The sequence below is a fragment of the Brassica napus genome, chromosome A10, assembly GCF_020379485.1.
Source record: "Brassica napus cultivar Da-Ae chromosome A10, Da-Ae, whole genome shotgun sequence".
NCBI classification, from domain to species: domain Eukaryota; kingdom Viridiplantae; phylum Streptophyta; class Magnoliopsida; order Brassicales; family Brassicaceae; genus Brassica; species Brassica napus.
In genome coordinates this window covers 16,983,531-17,007,348 of record NC_063443.1, presented here as the reverse complement: position 1 = coordinate 17,007,348, position 23,818 = coordinate 16,983,531, and the positions used below count along the sequence as shown (strand labels likewise).

Genomic DNA, 23,818 nt, shown 5'->3' with positions numbered 1-23,818 from the left:
CATATGAAACTAGAAAAAGTTTCCATAGGAATGGGGAGAAAGATGATGGGAGCTAGGAGGATTTGTGACTGGGAATGAATTTTCGAGCCCAAACATGTTTTCCATTGATGATGTATTGGGTCCTGTCTTCGGTTAGAATCTCTGGAACTTTGGAGACAGAACTTAACTGCATCGTTGCATACAGCGTTTGTTCATTCTCTCCCGCTCCACCCATGTGTATCGCTTCTACAATTTCCCCAAATCTCCTTCAACACCAACACCAAAAAGAAAATAATTACTACCGTGAAAAACTTCAACCACTTGCATGCATGGCCGTGCCAAACCATTCCAGCCAGAGTAGTTAAAATATATAAAATAAAACATCTATAAATTAATACTCGATAAATTAATAATTTCTATAAATTAATAAATTTCGCCGGTTTCAACTTGGACCGGTTCAAAATTTGACGCAAATCGATAAAATAATAAAATAATATTTTTTAAAAAAATTCTATGTAAATATATGGTCCCATTAAAATTATAAATTAATAACTTATATGTATACATATTTTATATAAGTAAAAACCTGTTATTATATTGTTTGTTTTATATTCACAATGAAATTATCTTTATATTTTCTTAAAAATTCATATATTTTTGATGAGATTTAGTAATATTATATCTAAAACCACATTTAAGTTCTATGCAATATATATTATATACAACAAATAATATAATAGAACTAATATAAATGTCAAATGTTTTTAAAAAATAACAATTAATGTCTATAAACTAAAAACAAATATTTTTCTTATCTTAAAATAAATATATCTTAAAATAAAAAATCTAAATAAGAAATTTTTTGTAGATTAATATCTGTATAAATTATAAAATTTCAAAGTCCCAAAATTATTAATTTATTGAAGTTCTACTGTATATAGATTGATAACTAATAATTGTATTACACTGTTATTTAGAAAAAAAAATGGCACTGCCTTGGCCTTGCATGCATGCATTGGATTATATAATAGATTAAGTACCTGGTGAAGTAGGCAAACACTTCTGCTTTGGAAATTGGGTATCCTTTAGAAAATGTGAGGAAGATAGTCCTATTTTCTGCGTTTTCTCGACGACTCAAGAACTGGCTAGTACTTGATTCACCATTTTGAACAACACTGCTAGTTCCCAGCTGGCTCATCTCCGCTATCGCCTTTTCCCACTCTTCAATCTCCTTGTTGTACATCTCAGCACGCACACATATATCCTCAAAAGCTTGGACGCATACACGCATCAGATGCTTCTTCATATGAAAGAGAATGTTTTCACGGTTGTTGTGGATGACTATGAGAGTTAGGTACCCTCTTGTGACATCCGTGATATAAGGTATCTCTGGGGAGAGGATGTTTCTCCTCAAGTGGGTCACGAATGCTGGAAAATCGTCGTAGGACAAGCAGCTGATGCACGTCACGACTTGGTCAGCGACCATGTTGACGAAAACGTCCGTTAAAGAGGCAAAATCCGCTATCAAGTTTCTCAGGTGAGGAGCAATCGTCTCGAGATAGAGGAGAAAACACATAACTTGATAAGACTGGCCAATGTCTCGTCTTAGAGTTATGACAAGACGAGAGAAAAGTGCTCTGTCACACAAGTGAAAAGCATTCAACTCTTCTCTCGTGATGGATATTGTCGATGAAGAATCCATTGATTACTTTTACACGAATGCAGATAGTTCTTCTTTTTGTTTAGACAACTAGCGGATATGAGTTTACTTTGGGTGGTATCTAGTGAAATGGTGAGTATATATCCTCATTTTCTTTACTAAGAGTCTTCTCATGAATTTACACATTCTTTGACTTTCTATAAATCTCCTCTTGTTTCCTTTTTTTATTACTTTTTATTTTTACTGGGGTTAAACCCGCTAGTAAAATAGCAATAGAAAAATGTCCTAATTTTTAATATATGTGAAAATATTTATTTTACTTTCATTTAAAATATTTTTTTATTATTTTTACTAGAAATAACATGTTCGTCTAATCAATAAAAATAATAATTAATGAAATTATTTTTATTATACAAGTAAGTAAAATAAAATTGTTCAGAATTATGGTCCAAACTCAATAGATAAAATTTTGAGTATTTCTTTTCGGATAGCTGTTTAACTGGCTCAATCTCGGTCAAAAGTGAGTAGAACTTTGTTTTTGTTTTGAATACATTACTATTTTTCTTTAAAATTTATTGATTTAGAAATGCGAAAGCGAATCCATGTAAATTTTGTTTTCTAAAATTAGCTAGATAACATACCAATTTTATATAGATCGTTACTATTTAAAAATATACATACTTATCAAAACTTTTATCAAATAAACTTATATCATCCAAATTTTTTATTGACTTAAAAATACGAAAGTGAAATGATGTAAACTTTATTTTCTTAAATTAGCTAGATAACATACCAATTTAATATAGATCATTAGTATTTAAAAATATACGTACTTATCAAAAAATTTATCAAAGAAACTATATCATCCAAATTTTTCTTTAAAATCTATTGATTTAGAAATGCGAAAGCGAATCCATGTAAATTTTGTTTTCTAAAATTAGCTAGATAACATACCAATTTAATATAGATCATTACTATTTAAAAATATACGTACTTATCAAAAAATTATCAATTAAGATATATCATCCAATTTTTTTATTTTAAATCTATTGATTTAGAAATGAGAAAGAAAAACAATGTAAATTTTGTTTTCTAATTAGCTAGATAACATACCAATTTAATATAGATCGTTACTATTTAAAAATATACGTACTTATCAAAACTTTTATCAAATACAGTAATAAACTATATCATCCAAATTTATTAAGATTTTTTAGAAAATATTGCTTTTATTTTTTAGGGTATAATTGGTGACTGTTTTATTTTTATTTAGTTATGTTTTGAACAAGATTTTTTACATTAGTGATAGATCTATATACGTAGGTTCGAACTTGTGACAGCTTCCCTTTTTAATAAGGCACCAGCCACCAGACTATTGCATCTTTGTCGTACAAAGTTAATATATATAGTCCCATATAACTACTAGCCTACGTATCTGTTAGTAAAACTTCATCTTCTCCGCAGCTTCTCTGCAAATATAGATCTCTTTTTTAACGAATATTACAGATAAGTATATTGTATCTATGGTGCCTTTAATTTTTTCTCTTTGACTTCAATCTTCTCTCAAACTTCACTTTCATTTACGATTTTGAAATTAGAACCTATTGAGTTAACAAGTTTTTCAGATTTGGGTTATTATTTTTAGGGTTAAATATGTCGGGTTTTTGGGTTGGGTTATAGGATTTAGTTCTAGATTCAGGTTTGTTGGTCCATTTATGCCGGTTAAACCTTTCTAATCGGGTAATTTGGGTTAAATTAGGTTAACTATTGGTTAACGTTTTAATGAAAAGCTAGTTAACCAACAGTAACCGCTTTGTGTCGGTTTTGAGATAGTTAAATTGTGTTCAATTATTACGAGAATGAAAGTTTGTGTGAATTTGTTAAGATATGATAGTTATTGTGTGGAAATAAATCGTTAACTTTTTTAAAAAAATTCTTTTTCACATCATTTTTTGTTACTTTTGGACAAGAGTGCCCATAATGCCCAAGGAAGATTAGCATAGCATAGACATAAAGTGAAAGATGTATGAAAAGTGACCAACTTGGTCCATGCAAAATAGTTCAGAGATGCAACCACATGTCAATCACCAATGAAAATCCCCCTAACCCCCTCCATAATAAAAATAGGTCTCAAATTTGTAGAAATGGGCACATGCCCTTCACAACTTCTTAAGGTAAAAAAAAAAAACAAGAAAAACATATGTAACTAGAAGAGGTTTCCATATGAATGGGAAAGAAGATTATTGTTGTAGGATTTGTGACTGGGAATGAATTTTCGAGCCCATACATGTTTTCCATTGATGGTGTATTTGGTCCCGTAGACCCCTTCGGTTAGGATACCTGGAATCATGGCGGGAGAATTCAACTCCATCGTTGCATACAGCGTTTGTTCATTTCCATCCGATCCGCCTATGTGTATCACTTCTATAATGTCCTCAAATCTCTTTCAACACCAAAAAAAAAGATATTACTACCGTGAAAAACGTCCTCATGCATGCAGGACCGTGCCAAACCATTCCTGCCAGAATGGTTAAATTTACAGATTGATAACTAATTATTAGTCGTGTTACATTATTATCACTGCAGTGCCGTGCGAGCCTTCTTGGGACCTAAGGCTAGTTTTAAATGTATTATTAAATATACATATGTTGATAATAATTATTATATAATTTCAAATGATATAAAACAATAAAATATAATTATAAAATAAAAATGATTCATGCTTAGATGATCTTCTTTAATTTTTTACTATAAATCATATTCATCAGTTTATGAAATTACTTTCTAATTTTCTAAAAAAAATCAGAAAACCAATATTCGTATGAAAAAAAGACTTAACAAATATCCGTTTTTGCATATATCATAAATAATCAAAATATAAGATGTTAACCATTAACATTCATACCACTAAATATGACAAAAACTAATTATAAATTAAATTCAAATGTAAGAAGATCTTGTGTAAATAATTTGGAAAAGAAAAAAAATAACCTATAATTTTTAAAATTGAATAAATAAATAAGAAAAAGTATATCTCTTGTTGGTGTTTCGTTGAGATTAAACATGAAACAAATAAAAAAAATTCTAAATTAAACAGAGATAATTTTTATAGATTTTATGAGCTTTCCTATCACTTTACAGAGTGATATGAGCTTTCCTATCACCATAGCCCTACAACCATAAGACACTTCCTTGCTTCTCATCAAAACCATCAACCCTGAGCTTCTCATCCACAACTGTGATCACTTCCCCTTTACCATACAACTCCCACACTTTCTCTACAAGGCTCGTCTCAGGCTCAACTCTTCCTTGTCTCGGATCAACAGATTTTCTTCCAGTAACAATCTCTAATGTAACAATTCCAAAGCTATAAACATCAGATTCTTTGCATGAGCTCGTATACCATTAGAAATTCATCTTTTTCATGACACCAACCAATGAGTTGAACAAGGTATCGATGTCTCAAGCTGCTAAATTATCTTTACTTCCGTTATGAACTCTCTCCTCCCTTGCTTAGACCCTCGCGCAAACTTCTTTATAGCAACCATCATATCTAAGCCGTTTCAGTACCCTTTATACACCGCTCCAAACCCACCTTCCCCTAGCTTCCTAACATCTGAGAAGTTGTTAGCAGCTATTACAAGATCTTTGTAATACCGGAATCCTCTTTATCATAAGTAGCCCAACCGGAACGGCAATCTCCGTTTGCTCTTGCATCTCCTTGGTATGATATTTCAGGACTGTTTTGGTTGAAACGAGTTATGTCAAAGTGAATTGAACAGACAAAAGGGAGAATTAAAACAAAGGAAAAGTAGAGGATTGAGCTGGCCATTTTGAAGGAAGAAATGGTTATTGGCACAAGAGACTAAGATGGTGCAGTTTGATATGTATACTTCACAACAAGTCAACGACTTAACCTTAGCCTGATCCCAACTATCACCAGGACAAAAACAATAATTTAAGTTACATAAATAGTTGACCTTAAGAGTAAAAAAAAACCAATCTGAACTGAAACTTCTGTTATGATATTGCTAATGAATATGACACGAACCATTTTAAAATGTGGAAGACATGTTTGGTGCTCATCCTAAGTTGTAGCTTAATATAATCACAAGGCATATCAAAGAGAAAATCATGTTAAGCATAGTAACTTCAAAAAATGAGGCTTACCAGCAGAATCACAATAAAAAGTGGACAACACACATTGACCTTTCCGACAAAACTAGCTTATGCACAACCAGCACGATCAGTTATCGAGCAAGAGAGGTGATTCTTCTGTAAACTTAAGAACATGTCAATGTACAGTAAGTAAGAAGAACCTTGGCCTTCAACATTTAGAAATTACCTTCCAGAGATAGTACATAAGAAAGAAAGTCTTCCACTATTTTGAAAATAATAGATTGAAAACCACATCCATCAAGTCAATGACAAACCTAGGGTTAGAAAAATAAGCTCATCACAGGAGCCAGCTCAACCTCAGCTAAAACAAATAAACGATTTATAATTTATTCGTCCAAGCAGTAACGCTTTTTATTAAACTTCTTTCCAAACATCACAGTTTGCTTAAAACAATCAATCATTTTAGAATTCAAGAGACAGAGAATGCTGTAAATCTCCCAACACCAAGTCATGAACCCCCAGAGGAATCACTCTCTTCCCCACATCATTCGCAACGCTAAGGTGCTTGCAAGGATCAATCACAAACTCTGCTTCCACCATCTCACTTGACCGAACATGAACACGTTCAAAACCAATCAGCTGTCTCTCCGGAACACCAGACAAAACCTTAGGCATTCTAGAATACAACATCAACACATGACTACCATCCATCTCTCCCGTATTCCTCACGCTAAACCGCACGTTAAACCGAAGAGACTCGCAAGAGTCAACCGCCAAATCGTTTAGCTGTAAGTACCTAAGCTCCCCTTTTCCCTTTTGGAGAAGCAGCTTCTTGTGTGAAGAGTCCTGTGGGATAACTTCTGATAAGCCAAGCCTCGTCGGTGCTGAAAGAATCTCGTAATCAAACTCGGTATAGCTTAAACCGGTTCCGAATTTATAAACTTCCGGTCCGGTATAGAATCTATACGTTCTTCCTGGATAACCACGAGCTAAATCAGCTCTCATGTGCATATCAGACATCGCAACCTCACTAAACGACTGAGGATACCACGTCATCGGCAACCTCCCACCCGGATTAAAATCACCAAACAAGATCTCAGCTAGCGCTCGTCCACCGGTTTCACCCGGATAACCGATCCAGACAATGCTTCCTATCCTCGGGTCGGTTTTAGCAAAGGTTACATCCACCGGTCCTCCACCGGTTAGAACAAGAATCACCGGCTTTTTACTCGCTGCTGCGATCGAAGTCACAAGATCTCTCTGCTTCTCAGGTAAAGAAAGACTGACTCGATCTTTATCCTCCGTCTCTTGAGTGAGGTCTAACCCCGCAACGACTATAACAAAGTCTGCCCCCTTGGTGACGGCAACAGCTTCTTTAAACCCGGCGGGGGAGTCACAAGCGACGTCGGAGCAGCCAGAGGCGTAAGATGTCTTCTTTACGTACTCAAGAAGCTCAGTGAAGAGAGTCTTTCTTTGACAAGGCTTGCCTGTGTAAGTGCCGCCCATGCTGCTTATATTGTTCGCCATTGGACCGATGATTGCTAAAGAAGACACGTGGCGTTTCTTCAGAGGTAAGAGCTTGTGGTCGTTTTTCAGAAGCACGATGCCTTGTCTCGCTGCCTCCAACGCCAGCTCCCTGTGGCTTGAGCTGCAGATATCGTTTGCTCCTAGCTTTGCGTAACGTCCTTGTTTTGGGTTACCGTCGAAGAGTCCGAGGCGGAGCTGAACGGCGAAGAGGTTGAGGAGAGCTCTGTCTATTTGCTCTTCGCTCACTTTACCTTTGTCGATCGCAGCTTGTGTGTGTCTAACCATGTACGTTCCACAGTTTATATCCACGCCTGCTTTGATTGCATCAGCAACAGCTTCCTCAGCTGAGTTGGTGTATCCTTGGTAATCGAAAATGGTGGCCACAGCATCACAGTCCGATGTTATGTACCTGTAAACGCTCTCCTGTAAACATCTCATTTGACGAATGCAAACTAGTATAGAAGTAATTAAGTTTTTTTACAAACCCTTTAAATCCCCAATCAACTCGAGCTTTCTGTAATAAGTCTTGTCGAGCACAAGCAGGGACCCCATTAACTGCATTATATGAACACATCAGGCAGCTAGCTTTACCATCTTCGATACAACTCTGAAACGGGGGCTGGTATGTGTCTTCCATGTCCTGTTCTGTGACCTACTAGTACAGAGTATTGTATCAGTGTACGCACAAAGTTCTACAAAAAGAGATTCAGGCTATGCTTGGTATCAACTTTGGCTTTATACTTTACCGACTCTTACTTAAAAAAAAAAAGTCATGTTTTCTAGGCTTTAGAAAAAAACTGTAGATTAATGAACAAAAACAGTTAAAAATGGCTTTGAGTGATTTTAGGAGACTTTGAAGTCTTTTAAACAAGATTAATGAACAAAAACAGTTAAAAAGGGGTAAAATTTGACTTTTAAGACTTTAGAAAAAAATTAAAACCTTCACAGCTCTTAAAGCCTATTTACCAAACGGTGCATCAAAAGCCATTAAGCTGAATAGAAACATTACAACTAGATAAACTAAAACATCATCTAAGTTCCCTCAACAAAAAAACAGCTAGCAGAAATGAACAAGTTTGGTTCAAAACTAGTAATACAGTATACTACTCAGACAAGTGAAAGATTAGCCACTCAATAGAGAATGGAACGTAGTTCAACCACTATGAGACAAAGGTGCAATCAATAAAGCCTATAGATTTATAAAACCGTTGCAGATCTAGTAGCATTATTTATTTTCTTTTATTGGTCTCACCACAGCATTGAAGTCGTATCTAGTAAAATTCCCCCATTTCTCAAGATCATAAGCAGTGAAATGCTTGCAACAAGCAGACAACATAAGCTTCCCTTCCCCATCATCATCATCATCATCATCATCATGACCATCATGACCAAGACTACTTTTCAAAACATTAGTCTTCTTAACTTCCTGAAACCCTCTAACAAACTCAACACCATACTCAGAAACAACCTTAGGATCCTCCCCAGGAGTCTCCTGCCCTCTCCCCCACCTCGGATCCCTAAACACATTTATATTCGGCGCCCAGTAAGTCAGCCCCGCCTGCCCGCCGTTATACATCGCCCTCCCTTCCACCGCCACCGCGGATCCGATCCCGCGCCACAGCGTCCTGTTGAACGCCGCCGCGGACACGATCACCTGAGGGAAGCTCGTCGCGGAGGAGATCGAGCCGTTGAAGGAGACGCCGGGGCCGTTGTCGGCGAGTCCGTGGAGAGACTCGGACCACCACTCGTACGGCGGGATGCCGAGGCGGGGCACGGAGGCGGCGGTGTTGGAGAGCTGGCCGATCTTCTCCGGGAGAGTGAGGAGCGAGACGAGGGAGAGAGCTCGTTTGGTTGTGGAGAGAGAGACGTTGCAGAAGGGGTAGGAGCTGTGTTGAGGAGGTTGGCATGGGAACTTTGGATTGGAATCGAAGGTTTCGGCTATGGCGGAAGTGAAGAAGAGAAGTGAGGTTAAGGTCAACTGAAGATTCATAGTTTCTTTTTTTCCGATGACTCTGGAGAGGAAGAGAGAGAGAAGATATTGATTTTTTAAACCGGTTAAATCTGAAATTAACGGTTGGACCGGTTGTTTACTTTATTAACGGTGGATTTACATGTTATTGAGCTATAAGTGGGCTATAGCATTTATGGGCCTTATGTATGACTTGGGTCTTCTTACCTAATCAAGGTGTATTGTATTGTGTGATAAATAAACTAGAGATCATGTAACCCATAACTATAGGAATGCATTAACTAGATTCTCCTAGATATATGCTAGATATATTGTATTGTATTTTATTTATGATGATTTGACTATTTATGAGTTAGATCCCTGTGCAAAGTTGTATTTGAGAAGAACAGTAAAAAGTAATTTGTAAAAAATATCCTAAATCTATTAAAAACTTAAATTCTAACTATTTTTTTTTTTTTTAAAGTTGGGCTCCTGTGAAAACACACCTTGTGCACATGGCAGCTGGCCTTAGCACTATGATGACATTTTAATGTTATATGTTGTAATTCATATACAACACAAAAATACTAATTCATGGGTTTTTCTATATTGAGGATTTCAGATCCCATATTATTTCATATGTTTTTTATACGGTCATACTGATTCGTGATTTTTATAAGTCTTTTCATAAATAAAATATTTGATTCATCATTCATATCTGTTTTCTTTAACAAACAAAAAAATGTTAAAGAACAGTATATATAGAGGCAATAATGATGTCGGAATGACTTAATAATGGAGTGAGGATGGCGTAGGAGACAGTGCATTGCAGTGTCTGCATCTCTAAAGTGAGTGTACACAAACTCTCACGCAAAATAGTAGACACATTTTTATTTTGACTCTCACAAAAGGCCTTCGATCTCTTTGACCTGACAGTCCTTTTTTCCTTCCCCCGTTTCTAGACAAGCATATTGTACATACATCAATAAATGTGTTTCAAGTATTTAAGTGCATTCACATGTAATAACTTACGGATCTATGTCAATCTGAGACACGGGTGTTCATTTTTATGGTAATAAGGCAGTGATGTGGGATACCAGTGGAATTGGAGTACTTTTCAGGATAGTTAAAACTCGCAATTTTTTTTTTAAAAAAAATTATGGTAAAAGGTTTTGTGATGTTAATATTCAATGCTAACACCTTAACACTATCCATTATGTGAAAATCTAATCACAACTTGTCGATCTAGTCTATCAGGATCACACTCGCTTATTCTATGATGAATCTGACTATTCATGAATAGTCAGTCATATTTGTAATATTATATCCCTTCAGATCTCAGACACATATATAAGAAGAAGAGTAAGGTATAGGGCAAGACGGTGTTCATTCATTTTGGTCGGGACAGAGTTTTGTGGGTCCAATCATTTTCAAATTTAAACGAAGTTGATCATTTCGTCAGTTGTTTGTCCTTAGTTACATAATTTTTCTTTTCACCTTCGTGTTGATTAATTAGGTTTAATTTTTATGTCGGTCTTAATTATTATTGATGGCTCGTTGTTGGTGACAACTGACAATGACGCCGATGATTCATTCACCTTGGTCCTAAGATGTAAGTTATAATCAAACAGTACATAAGTTATAACAAAAGTCAAGAACAATAAGTGACAGAATCCATATCAGGCTTATAGGCCTTATAGGTTTGTGTTGGACCACGGAACAAAAACAAAACACTTTAGCTAGTTGACAATTTTTTTTTTTTTTTGAATGTTAAATTTAGTTAACTCAAAAAGCTTTTTTACACTTTAGCTAGTTAACATTTTACTTACAATGTGGAATTTAATTACAGCTCACACCAATCTACTTCATTCCCTTATACATATATTCATCCTCCTTCGACCCAAAATCACAAACTTTGGTCTCTTCCACTTTTACAAATAACAGAGTTCAGAAACATAGATAGAGGGTGAGATGGACATGGAATGGACTCAAATAAGTAAGCAAGAGAGCAACAATCATGATGATAACTATGGCGATTTTTTCCCAAGTGGACGTAACTTAGAATACCTCTGCTTCAACAACCCTCTTCAAGAAGACGTTAACAACATTGATCACACTTTCTCTTCTTTGATGGATCTCATCTCTCAACCTCCTCCATTGCTTCACCAACCACCACAACCATCGTCCTCTCCTACTCCGTTTTTCTCCTCCTCTTTCGACTATCCTTTGCTCGAGACGTTACAAGATGTTACAGAATCTCCTTATTATCCTCCATTGGGGCTTTCAGCTTCTCAAGAAGGCAACAACAATGACAATTCTTCACCATTGGTGGAGGAAAGCAAGACCCTCATGAGCACTGGAGAAACGAACAAGAAAAAGCGTGATAAGAAAGTTGTAGGTCAACCCTCTAAGAACCTCATGGCGGAGAGACGGCGGAGGAAGCGGTTAAATGATCGGCTCTCCATGCTACGATCCATTGTCCCCAAAATCACCAAGGCAAAGTTCCATAAAACCCTCCTTTCATTTGTAAATTTCCAGTAGCATTTTGTTTTTCAAAAGTCTTTTCTGAATATAATTTTTAGTCAACTTACATGTGTGTTTTTTTCTTGTTGGAACCTTTTTCAACACGGTTCACTGACAAGGGCTATTACTCTACTTGAATATTATTACCCACATTTGATATAGAACGGAAGTAAATAAAAACAACGGTTGATAATTAATTCAGATGGATAGGACATCGATACTAGGAGATGCCATAGAGTACATGAAGGAGCTTTTGGACAAGATTAACAAGTTGCAAGAACTTGGAAGCAATTCTGATCTCAAGGACAGCCTCACTACAAACCAATCCATGGTCAGAAACTCCCCCAAGGTAAAAAAAACTTAACATACTTTTCCATATTTTCCATTTTTTACTTGTAAGTTTTTGTGTTTCACAGACTCGACCCCTTAAAAATCAGTTGTTACAAAACACCCCTTGACTCATTTATTTTCCGTAGATAAATTTTTTCTTACTAATATCCACTTGAAGGTGATAACATTCTTGTTCTGACTATTCCATTCTGTTTTGCAGTTTGAAGTGGATCGAAGAGAAGATAATACACACATAGATATATGTTGTTCTACACAACCGGGCTTGCTTCTATCAACGGTTGGTACATTAGAGATTAATCTAGGCTTGGAGATTCAACAATGTGTCATTAGCTGCTTCAGTGACTTTTCACTACAGGCTACTTGTTCAGAGGTACATATGTTCTTTTACTTTAATTTCACCTTACTTGCAGCATTTACAAATGATTAAACATATTGTATATATATTGTTTGACATATACTAACATACAAAATATAGGTTGCTGGGCAGAGAGAATGCATTACTTCGGAAGATATAAAGCAAGCACTGCTCAAGAACGCAGGTTATGGAGGAAGATGTTCCTAGGAGATTTATAATTACAATAATAAAATAAAGCTTGAAAAAATTGCTTTATCTTGAATATTTTGATTTTTCTTAGGGAAATATCTTGAATCTCAGTATTGTAATATCACAACTTATTGTTCAGAACGTAACCATTAGTTACTCCGGTCCCTTTAGTGAACGACTAAACAAAACTCTAGTCAACGACACAAAACAATACTATATACGGAAGTGTTCAAGTTGAGGCCCATAAGGCCCACGCTATATTAAATAAAAGCCTATCTCCAAGTTAAAATGTTTTAGAAGATACGTAAAGCCCAAATAAAGCCCACCAAGGTTTTAACCTAAAGATCGCCGTCTTCTTGCTCTTTTAAATAGCTGCGCACAACTCTAACCCTAAATTAGTTCTCAAAAGAACAAGCTTTAACGTTCGATAGGTCTGCGTTTTTTCTTCTTCTGTGATTTGTTTTATGGTTTTCTGTTGTCGTGGTTCTGGATTCGAATTTGGGCTTGGAGTTTGACTCCAGCGAAATCGTCTGTTGATAGATTTCACGTTTTTGATTGTATTTTTTTAATTTTATAAATATGGAGCGGTGATTCAGGCAGCCTACTTGTCAAAAAAACAATGACATGAGAGGTGTTTAACTGCTCCTAGAACAAATCATGCTTCTGCTCTTCAGACTTGCTGAGATTTTTTAGTCTTTGAAGCTGGTCTAGTAGTCTTAAGCACATTCTTTTTTCAATCTTATTTGTCTTCTAAGTCATAAATTTTGATCTAACTTGGTCATTTCTTAATCTGATACCACCGGTTCTTAGGCTCATTTGGTTGAATTGATTGCCTCTCAATCTTCTGAGAAAGAAATACGTAAAGGTTCCGACATTTCTTAGGCCCATTTGTAGGCCTTTTCAAGTAATGGGCCTTCTTTACTTGAATTTTGTTTATTGGAACGATGAGAATTATTGAATAAGTTGGATTATAGTTATATGGAGCGGTGATTCAGGCAGCCTACTTGTTAAAAAAATTGATGACATGAGAGGTGTTTAACTGCTCCTAGATTAAATTATGCTTCTGCTCTTCAGACTTGCTGAGATTTATTAATCTTTGAAGCTGGTCTAGTAGTCTTAAGCACATTCATTTCAGTGTTTGATTTCCAGTCGCATTTGTTATAAAAATAAATTTTGATCTAAGCTGGTTCGGTCTGATCCCAAATTACTTATGTACCCAGTTTGTTATACACACTTAGCACTTAAATTAGATTATTTTCTACTACAATGAACGGCGCACCAAATGTTATATACACTTAGCACTTAAATTAAATTTTTGGGTAGGTTAGAGCACTAGACCTTCATGCGATTAGATATGGTAATGAATGTATACCTATAAAATATAGTCGCAACACGGACCTCACATTTCTAGTTACTAACAAAATATTAGCTGTTTATTAAGTTTACTAATCATAACTAAAGTAATCGTATAAAAATTTATATGTGTTAGTGCTTGCTTCCTATTTCTCGACCTCTATAGATTTCTTTTGCATAATGATATTGTTATATATTGGGTCGCATGCAGCCAGCAGCATCCACTCTCTTTCCTTTTCTTTGTCCCAAACAAAACAAGTTTTATATATACTTAATATGAATACTATATTCTAATTGCGGATTTAATTTATATACCATGTTCTACTTTTTGTTGACGATCTACTTTTATTTTATTTTGAAGTTACAAAAACTAGGTGTTTTGCCTGCACACGCGGGCTTAATCATTTTACAAATATTTATTAGTTTATTTTTTATTAATTCAAAAACCAGCATAATAACTTAATTATTTATGTTTTCAAAAAAGTAAATCAAACATCAAATTATATATAAATATATATGACGAAAAATTTAACTAAAATAGTATATGTTTATTATTGTGTAGAAATTTTAAAAGAAGACATTCACGTATTAGAAATATTGCAAAAAATATCTTTATACAAATTTAGTTGATTAATATTTAATTATGAATTGTTTATATGTTATTTTCCTAACTTTTATAATTGAAAAAAAATTAAGATAACAACACAATATATAAGAATTATCTTATTTAAAAAAATCTAATATTATAAATAAAATTTTGTTTTTAATATGTAATTAATTATATATAAAGTTCATTAAGGGTTTTAAATTTTATAATTAAAAATATGTTTTAAGATAACAACAAAATATATAAGAATTATCTTTTTAAAAATTAATAATAATATTATTAATAGAAATTTGTTTTTGATTATATAGTTAATTATATATAAATTTATTAAGGGTAATATAGACATTAACCGCTCTAACTTTTAATGTGAGGATTCTATTGCTAAAATTTAGTTCGCAAATAATAGTATAGATATAAAACAAAGCTACAACAAATCTATATTATTATTTGCGATGTAAATTTTTGCAATGAAGCTCTCAAGTTGAAAGTTAGAGTGGTTAATATCGTTTACACCCTTAATGAATAAAATGTATAAATAAATTAAAAAATAAAAACGAAATTTTAATTGATTTTGATTAGATAATTGATTATTATTAAAAATAGTAAGAATTATCCAAAATCTGAAAATATAATTTAAAAAAGAGATAACTTCTGTATATATTGTATTGTTATCTGAAAAAAAAGTTTTAAGTAAAAAGTTAAAAAACATAAAATTCTATAACTAAATATTAATTAAATAAAATTATTAATTATAATTAAAATAGATATTGAATTATCCAAAATCTAAAAATATAATTAAAAAGATAATGTATATATATATATATTGTATTGTTATCTGAAAAAGTATTTTAGTAAAACGTTAAAAACATAAATTATAATTAAATATCAATCAAACAATTTTTTTAATTATATAATTTTAAACTATTATTTGTGAAGTAAATTTTCGCAACGAAATTCTCACGTTGAAAGTTAGAGTGGTTAATATAGTTTAACCCTTAATGAATAAAATGTATAAATAAATTAAAAAATAAGAACAAAATTTTAATTGATTTTGATTAGATAATTGATTAATATTAAGAATAGTAAGAATTATCCAAAATCTGAAAATATAATTTAAAAAAGTGATAACTTCTGTATATATTGCATTGTTATCTGAAAAATTCTTTAAGTAAAAAGTTTAAAACATAAATTTTATAACTAAATATTAATTAAATAAAATTATTAATATATAATTAAAAATAGAATATTGAATTATCCAAATCTAAAAATTATAATTAAAAAATATAATTTATATATATATATATATGTATATTGTATTGTTATATGAAAAAATATTTTACTAAAACGTTAAAAACATAAATTATATAATTAAATATTAATCAAATATTTTTTTAAATTATATAATTAAAAATATAATATTGAGTTATTTTAAGATTTATTTTAGTAATGAATCTATATATATAAAAATATGTTTGCCTCTCTCCCAAGCTATCCACGTGGAAAGTCACTCTCTGACAGACCGACACGTGTCTCTGAATTTTATTTCTTTGGCTAGACTTGAGTTTAACTTTGGGCTTATACTATGAACAATTGAAAGGGCTTTTTACTCTTTAGTATTATTGAATGTGTTAATTATTTCTTAATACATAGTAGATAAAACAAAAAAACACACATTACGATATGGACGTAATATTATCATCAAAGCAATATTTACTATATGTACCTCATCCTGTGATAATTTATAGAGTAGCAACGAATCTATGAGTTCAGCAAATTTGCAATTACCTACTTTAAAATTTTAAGTAGATAAACAGGCAACAGTAGTGGTTGGAATTATTATATTCATATTGATTTAAAAGCTTTTACAAATTTTTATTTTTAAAATACACCAAAATATGTTGTGATGAAAGTAAATATCAACGTAGGTTCTCAACCACGGCAAACTCAACCACCACCAAACACCAAAAAAAATTTAATCAAGTGCACGAAAACTATATATATTTAAAACTACAATAAATACAGTAGTTAATGAAAAATCTTTTTTAATAAAAATATTGTGGATGCATACAAAAATGAGGAAGAGAAAGGTAAAAAAAAAAAAAAAGTAACAATAACGGAAGAACAAAATATATAAGACTCAAAAATATTATGATTTGTGGGTATAAGATATATTCAACTATTGTCACAAAAACCTAAAAAGAAATACATCTTTTAAGACCCGAAAAATCACTTTAAATTTTTTTAACAGTTTAAGAAAAAACTATAAATCAAACAATATTATAGAAAAATTAGGCCCAAAAAAGCAGCACTAAATGCAGAAGAAACAAGAAAAACAACAAACCCGAAAGCCGAAACGAAACGCGAAACCGGGCGACTGCCGAAAACCCGAAAGCCGACCGAACCAGAAAGCCGACAGAAACAGAGACCGGAACCTAGCGAACCCGAAACCCGACAGAAAAACCTAACCCGAAACCCGGCAGACGACCGAAACCCTAAACCGAGCGTAATGGGAAACCGACCGAACCCGAACCCATAACGTAAACCCGACCGAACCCGAAACCCAAGGGAACCCGAAAGGACCTAACCCGAAACCCGGCCCACCCCGAAAACCCGACTAAAAAACCGAACGAAAACCCGACCGAACCCGAAACCCCACCGAACTCTCTAAACCCGACGAACCCGAACCCCACGGACCCTGAACCCGACCGACCCCGAAAACCCGGACGAACCCGAAACCCGACCTAACCCTAACCGACAGAACCCGACCTACCCTAAACCGACCTAACCAAAAACCGACTTAACCTAAACCCGGGCGAACCCTAAACCCGGGCGAACCCGAACCCTGAGAACCCTAAACCCGACGAACCCTAAAACCCTACCTAACCCTAAACCCGACCGACCCGAACCCGGGGAACCCGAACCCCTTTCTAACACAAAACCCGACCAACTTTAAACCCCTGCTAACCGTTAAACCTGACCGAACCCTAAACCTGGCCTTAACCCGAAATCCTACATAACCCGAAAACCCTTTCGAGCCGGAAATCCTATTAACCCTACGAACCCTAAACCCTTTCTAACCCTAAACCATGCGAACCCGGAACCCGGGCGAACCCGAAACCCGACCAAAACCCGAAAACCTACCTAACCTAAACCTTACTAACCCTAAACCCTTTCTAACCCTAAACCCCTTCTAACCCGAACTGACCTAACCCTAAACCCGGCCTACCCGAAAGTCCTACCGAACCCGATAAACCCTTTCTAGCCGTAAGCCTACGAAACCCGAAAACCGACGAACCCTTAAACCTTTTTAACCCTAAAACCGGCTAACCCTAAACCCTACCTAATTCTAAACCCTACCTAACCCTAACCCTACATAACCCTAAACCCTACTAACCCTAAACCCTACCTACCCTAAAACATTTCTAACCCTAAACCCTTTCTAGCCCTAAACCCTACTAACCCTAAACCCTACTAAACCTAAACCCTACTAACCCTAAACCCTACATAACCCTAAACTGTACCTAACCCTAAACCTATTAACCCTAAACCCTACCAATCTTAAACCCTACCTAACCCTAAACCCTACTAACCCTAAACCCTACCTAACCCTAAATCCTACCTACCCTAAACTCTTTTTAACCCTAAACCCTGCTAACCCTAAACCCTGCCTAAACCTAACCCTAAAATCCTACCTAAACCTAACCATAAATCCCGCTAAAACTCTACCAACCCTAAACACTAAAAAATAATCTCAAAACTTAAAGTTAAAAAAACCTAAACTCTACTGCTACTATTGTATTTGTTGTGGATATTCAAATAACAAATTACATAGCGGATTTTAAAATCTTACATCCGTTATTTTAATTGTCAAAATATTTTGAAAGTTGTATTTTATGAATAAAAAAGGTAAATTATATTTTAATAACGTTAAATTTTGTTAAAATAGAATGATAAACTATTATCATAAATAAATAAAGAATTTTGATGAAATTTGAAAATCTTCGAATCGATAACAATTAATTAGTAATATTTCAAAAACCCTTAAACTATTATAGCAGTAGAATCTCAAAAAAAAAAAAATTAAAGTTCTCAAACATTTATTTGCCAATAACCATCCTTAAATCTTTGCTGATTCACAAAAAATAATATTCTTTACATAAATTGGAAACAAGTTTTATTTTTTCGACTAGAGACCCAAGTTTAAATTATACCACTAAAATATTTTAATATTTAATTATTCAGAAATAACAAGTTAATGTTCTGAAAACAATAACCATCCTTAAATCTTTGCTCATTCAAAAAAATAATATTCTTTACATAAATTGGAAACAAGTTTTGTTTTTTGACTAGAGATCCAAGTTTAAATTATACCACTAAAATATTTTAATATTTATTTTTTTCAGAAATATATATATTTATATATTCGAGAGTATACAATGCATAGATGATATTAAACTGATCACAAGAATTCTTTTTGGAAAACACAACATAACTAGTATAGTATTCAAAGAACTTTTCAAAAATTTAGGAAAATTTTTAAGCCCGCCTCGCGGGCAAAACACCTAGTTATTTAATATATATAATGTTGTAGCTCGATATTAATACTTTGTTATAGCCATTAATCACAGGTCAATATTGCTCTTCAAATTACTTTTTTGGTATACTATATGGAATACCGAATACTTATACAGAAATGTATCAAGAGGGATCCTACAGATTATTATAATATTCCCTGTTTTTCTTTGGGATCACATTTGATATATTGATAATCTATATCGGAAGAAAATAAACCATCTTTAGTTAGGAGTTTGAATGATGGGAGAATGTTTTACTTCTTTACTTAAGACGGAATTTTTTTTTCTTACCACAATATTTTTGATTCACTAGATAGCATGATTAAGAAATAATAGAGTGAGGAACTTTTTGGCTATGAGTTTTTATTTGGAAAACTCATCTTCAAATACATCGCCATACAAAAACTTAAACTGGATATATTCAGTAAATTGTTTGCATAACGTTGCAATCGAACTCTTGAAAATTCAAATTGATTATCTATTTCTAGTTGATTCCAACTAAGATTATATATCCGTACTCAAGTTTTAGATAGTTTAATCAAGGGTTTAGCTACTAGCTAATTAAGGCTGCTTGGTTCTAACATGACGTATTTAAGATTAAAAACCTTTAAAGGCAAACTTGGTACTCAAGTGGTTTGTCCATATCTCTAAATTTCCATTTCGTGCGTGCATGTAATGATAAGTACTCCTAGGAATATTTATAACTAAAATTTGCTTGGTATGAACATGCACATATTTTATACAGAAAATGCATGTTACTCCATTCTCTATTTGTAGAGTCAATATTATTTAATAATGTTATGTAGCCACTATATTTTAAAATGGTGTGAACAAAACGTTTAAAAATAGTTAAATAAAAAACATGTGGAAAAGGGTTTTAAACTTTGATAGGCTTCTTTGACAAAAAAAACCTTGATAGGCACGAGTTTTCTACAAAAGATGAATCAACTATTAGCCAATTGGGTCTGACTCATGTTCGAAAAAACCTAACATAGCAATGGATTGTCTATGGAGTGTAGATCATTAGTGACGTGGAGAAACGTTAGGTTATCGTGTATCATGTGTACTTCGCATCGGAACAAATGTAATTTTCTATGATCATTCTTGTGAGTTATGACATGGTCCATCTAATTAATCTTAAGTATTTTCTCCTATATATATATACGTGGACATGTCATGCAAGTGGGAATGAAAATGTAATGAAGAAAAGAGATCTAAAAGAAGAAATGATCATTAACCTTTATTTAAGTACGGGCACATGTTTAGTAACCAAATAAAACATTAATTCAAAATTGGCTCACAAAGTGGGGTACAGAAGTGAACACTCATAAGTCACAAAGAGAGATTTTAAAATAAAAAGGCAATAACATTTAACTTTATATGAAAATGGAAATCAAAGGGGGTACTGTGGCCCTTGTAATTCTAAGGGGCAAATTGTGGAACAAGACTTTAATTAACTTCAGATTTTCACTATATATGGGAAGAAGCACCACCAAAACATAACAAGTTTCTAAGAGTTTTGAAGGCAAAAAAAAAAGAGCAAGAAAGAAAGAGAAGATTATATATTACATAGAAAAAGGGGAGAGAGCAGATGGAGTGGAGGAAATGGTACTTGGATGCAGTTCTTGTTCCATGTGCTCTACTTACGATGTTTTGTTACCATATCTACTTGTGGTATAAGGTTCGAACCGAACCTTTCTCTACCATCGTCGGCACTAATGCCCGTGCTCGTCGATCTTGGGTTGCCGCCATCATGAAGGTATAACTAACACCAAAAAACGATTTATAGAAATATTATTCAAATCATATGATGAGGTCGTTGATATATTAATGTCTTCATTTTATCTTTCAACCGACAAAAGTAGATACAGTATATATAGTTACGTGATTGTCGCAAGTAGTTGGTCTAATAAGTCAAAGATAAGTCTTATTGAAAATGCATATCTTGTTCAGGACAACGAGAAGAGGAACATCTTAGCGATACAAACACTACGAAACACGATAATGGGCGCGACGCTAATGGCCACAACTTGCATCCTCCTCTGCTCAGGCCTCGCCGCCGTTTTAAGCAGTACTTATAGTATCAAGAAGCCTCTAAATGACGCCGTATATGGAGCTCATGGTGACTTCACAATGGCAATTAAATACGTAACCATCCTCACAATCTTTCTCTCCGCCTTCTTTACTCATTCTCTCTCCATTCGCTTCATCGGCCAAGTCAACATCCTTATCAACGCTCCTCAAGAACCTTCCTCTGATGATTTTGGCGGAATCGGAAGCTTCGTGACTCCTGAGTATGTCTCTGATCTACTAGAGAAAGCTTTCTTGCTTAACACGATAGGTAATAGGCTTTTCTACATGGGCTTGCCTTTGATGCTATGGATCTTTGGGCCTGTGCTTGTGTTCTTGGGTTCTTCGCTGATGGTTCCCGTTCTTTATAACCTCGACTTTGTGTTTATGTTGAGTAATAAGGAGAAGGGTAAAGTGGATTGCCATGAAAGGTTTTGATGATCACTGCTCTCCTAATTATATATTTATTTTGATGTTGAATATATAATGAAGTTCGTGACAAAAAAAAAAAAGAATATATAATGAAGAATAATAAACTTGTTTTGTGTTCAGTCCCAACTCCCAAGTATTTCAAGTTAATTGTTGCTAAATGGTATTAGCCGCTTCACCACCAAGAGAAATGTACATAGGAATATGCCAACTAAAGGCATTTTTAGCAAAAAACTTAAAGGCATTACTATTGGTGAGATGCCAACTTAAGGTATTTAATCAATATAATATTAATAATTCTAATTTTATTTAATTAAATAATCAAAATTTAACAAAGAAAAAAATAGACCAATCATAAAAGAATAAATATAGATAGAGTGTCTGATAATTTTGTTTGACTCTCTTGAAATAAGAGATGTTTATCGTATCTCATAAAAAGACAAATATAGAAAGAGTAACTGATAAATTTGTTTGAGATTCTTGAAGAGGAGTGTTTCTCGTGTTTCTCTCCTTCCTTTTATTTAATTTCAGTATTTTGATGTTCAGATATGAAACTGCCATTATGGATAGACAATGTATCAAGAAGGTTCAGTTCTCTCCAACATCGTTTAAAACATTTGTAAATTAAACAAAAATATCTTGAAAATAATATTATATATATATATATAAAGTAAATCTATATATTTATTAGTATAACTAAATTAACTAATTCTATTTGTTAAGAAATTGTGTTAATTTTTTTTCAATGACTTTTAAAATTGCAATTAATTAGCCTTTAATTGTACTACTAATATTAAATCCTTATGGATTACTATATGTTGCATTAGTATATTTAGTCTAATTAATAAGAAGATAACAGATGTGAGAGATTTTTTCAAAAAACAGTGATGAATTGTCTATTTTGGGCGAATCACTTGATGATTTGCTTAAAGAAAATAGAAAAACATATTTTATATAATATATCTACTCATACATCTAAATTATAAATGATAAATAACAATTTGTATTCATTTCAAAAAATTATAGAGATATACATATATTTAAATTATTTAAACTAAAAATAAGTTGTATATTGAAACTATAAATCTATATATTTAAAATAAATCTATATATATATTAATATAGCTAAATTTAGTAATTTTATCTTTTATTTGGAAATTGTGTTTAATTTTTCAGTAATTTTTAAAATTGCAATCAATTAGGATTAGATTATACTATTGATTATTAAATATTTATGGACTACTATATGTTGCATTTATATAGTTATTTAATCTAATTTTAAAAATAATAAATGTGAGAGATTTTATAATTTAAAAGTATGATGAATTGTTTATTTTAGTGAACTTCTTGATAATATGGTTTGAAAAGTAAAGAGAAAGGTCTAACCAAAAACAAAGCCTCTAAAAGACGCCTATAAAAGCACAAATACTCTAAAAGAAATCTTCTGCCTTCACCAAAAAGAGAGAAAGGAAAATGGACACTCTCTGCTCCATCATCTTCTCCCTCACTGCTACTTACATCTTCTTCTTCATCACCAGATTCCTTTGGAGTCAAAACTCTAAACTACCACCAGGCCCTAGGTCTCTTCCCATCATCGGCCATCTTCACCACATAAAGAAGATTCCATACCACAAGCTCTGCATCTCTCTCTTCAGTCCACGGCCCTGTTCTCTTCTCAAATTCGGATGCCGTCCCGTTCTCGTCCTCTCTTCCCAGAATCCATCGAAGAATGCTTCACCAAACACCGACCAAACACTAGCAACCGCCCCAGGACAATCACCTCCGATCATTTCAGCTACGGCTACACAAAACTTCGGATTCGCTCCTTATGGAGATATCTGGAGAACTCTCAGGCGTATCTCCACCCTCGAGGCATTCTCCTCCTCAAGCCTCCAGAGAAACGCCTTCATCCGTAACGAAGAAGTCTCTTATCTCTGTTCCAGCATCTTCAGATCATCTCTTGACTCTCGTAGCGTGGACCTCAAGTATCATTTCAATCGCTTCACCGCCCACGTCATGCTCAGGTTAGTCTCCGGGAGCCCCGGCGTCGAAGAGAGAAGTCCGGAAGCAGAGCAGAGGTTCTTGGATGATTTCAAGACGAGGTTTTACTCGAGCATGTCGATAAAACGTTGCG

The 23,818-nt window shown here is 33.7% G+C and overlaps 4 protein-coding genes, 2 non-coding genes and 1 pseudogene across 6 annotated transcripts; 5 read left to right on the top strand and 2 right to left on the bottom strand.

Annotated features, from left to right (window-relative positions):
• Window positions 1–805: 805 nt before the first annotated feature.
• Window positions 806–5,791, bottom strand: LOC106369976. Its single transcript, XM_048742424.1, has one exon. It carries the CDS (start codon window positions 1,679–1,681, stop codon window positions 953–955), a length of 729 nt encoding a protein of 242 aa, XP_048598381.1. The 5' UTR covers window positions 1,682–5,791; the 3' UTR covers window positions 806–952.
• A 210-nt stretch (window positions 5,792–6,001) lies between these two features.
• On the bottom strand, window positions 6,002–9,446 carry LOC106372464 (probable beta-D-xylosidase 6). Its single transcript, XM_013812677.3, has 3 exons — window positions 8,538–9,446; window positions 7,771–7,937; window positions 6,002–7,694 (listed from the first exon to the last, which is right to left on the bottom strand). Exons 1-3 carry the CDS (start codon window positions 9,273–9,275, stop codon window positions 6,221–6,223), a joined length of 2,379 nt encoding a protein of 792 aa, XP_013668131.2. The 5' UTR covers window positions 9,276–9,446; the 3' UTR covers window positions 6,002–6,220.
• Window positions 9,447–11,053: 1,607 nt separating this feature from the next.
• LOC106370673 (transcription factor bHLH61) lies at window positions 11,054–12,821 on the top strand. Its single transcript, XM_013810670.3, has 4 exons — window positions 11,054–11,729; window positions 11,959–12,105; window positions 12,307–12,477; window positions 12,583–12,821. The coding sequence occupies exons 1-4, from the start codon at window positions 11,205–11,207 to the stop codon at window positions 12,667–12,669; spliced, it is 930 nt and encodes a 309-aa protein (XP_013666124.2). The 5' UTR covers window positions 11,054–11,204; the 3' UTR covers window positions 12,670–12,821.
• Window positions 12,822–13,245: 424 nt separating this feature from the next.
• LOC125579687 lies at window positions 13,246–13,378 on the top strand. The gene has a single exon (XR_007317742.1). It is a non-coding gene; the product is annotated as a small nucleolar RNA snoR77 (small nucleolar RNA).
• Window positions 13,379–13,644: 266 nt separating this feature from the next.
• LOC125579688 lies at window positions 13,645–13,778 on the top strand. Its single transcript, XR_007317743.1, has one exon. It is a non-coding gene; the product is annotated as a small nucleolar RNA snoR77 (small nucleolar RNA).
• Window positions 13,779–20,374: 6,596 nt separating this feature from the next.
• On the top strand, window positions 20,375–21,727 carry LOC106370672. Its single transcript, XM_013810669.3, has 2 exons — window positions 20,375–20,944; window positions 21,139–21,727. The coding sequence occupies exons 1-2, from the start codon at window positions 20,777–20,779 to the stop codon at window positions 21,691–21,693; spliced, it is 723 nt and encodes a 240-aa protein (XP_013666123.2). The 5' UTR covers window positions 20,375–20,776; the 3' UTR covers window positions 21,694–21,727.
• Window positions 21,728–22,978: 1,251 nt separating this feature from the next.
• LOC125579067 overlaps window positions 22,979–23,818 on the top strand; it is a 2,516-nt pseudogene continuing 1,676 nt past the window's right edge.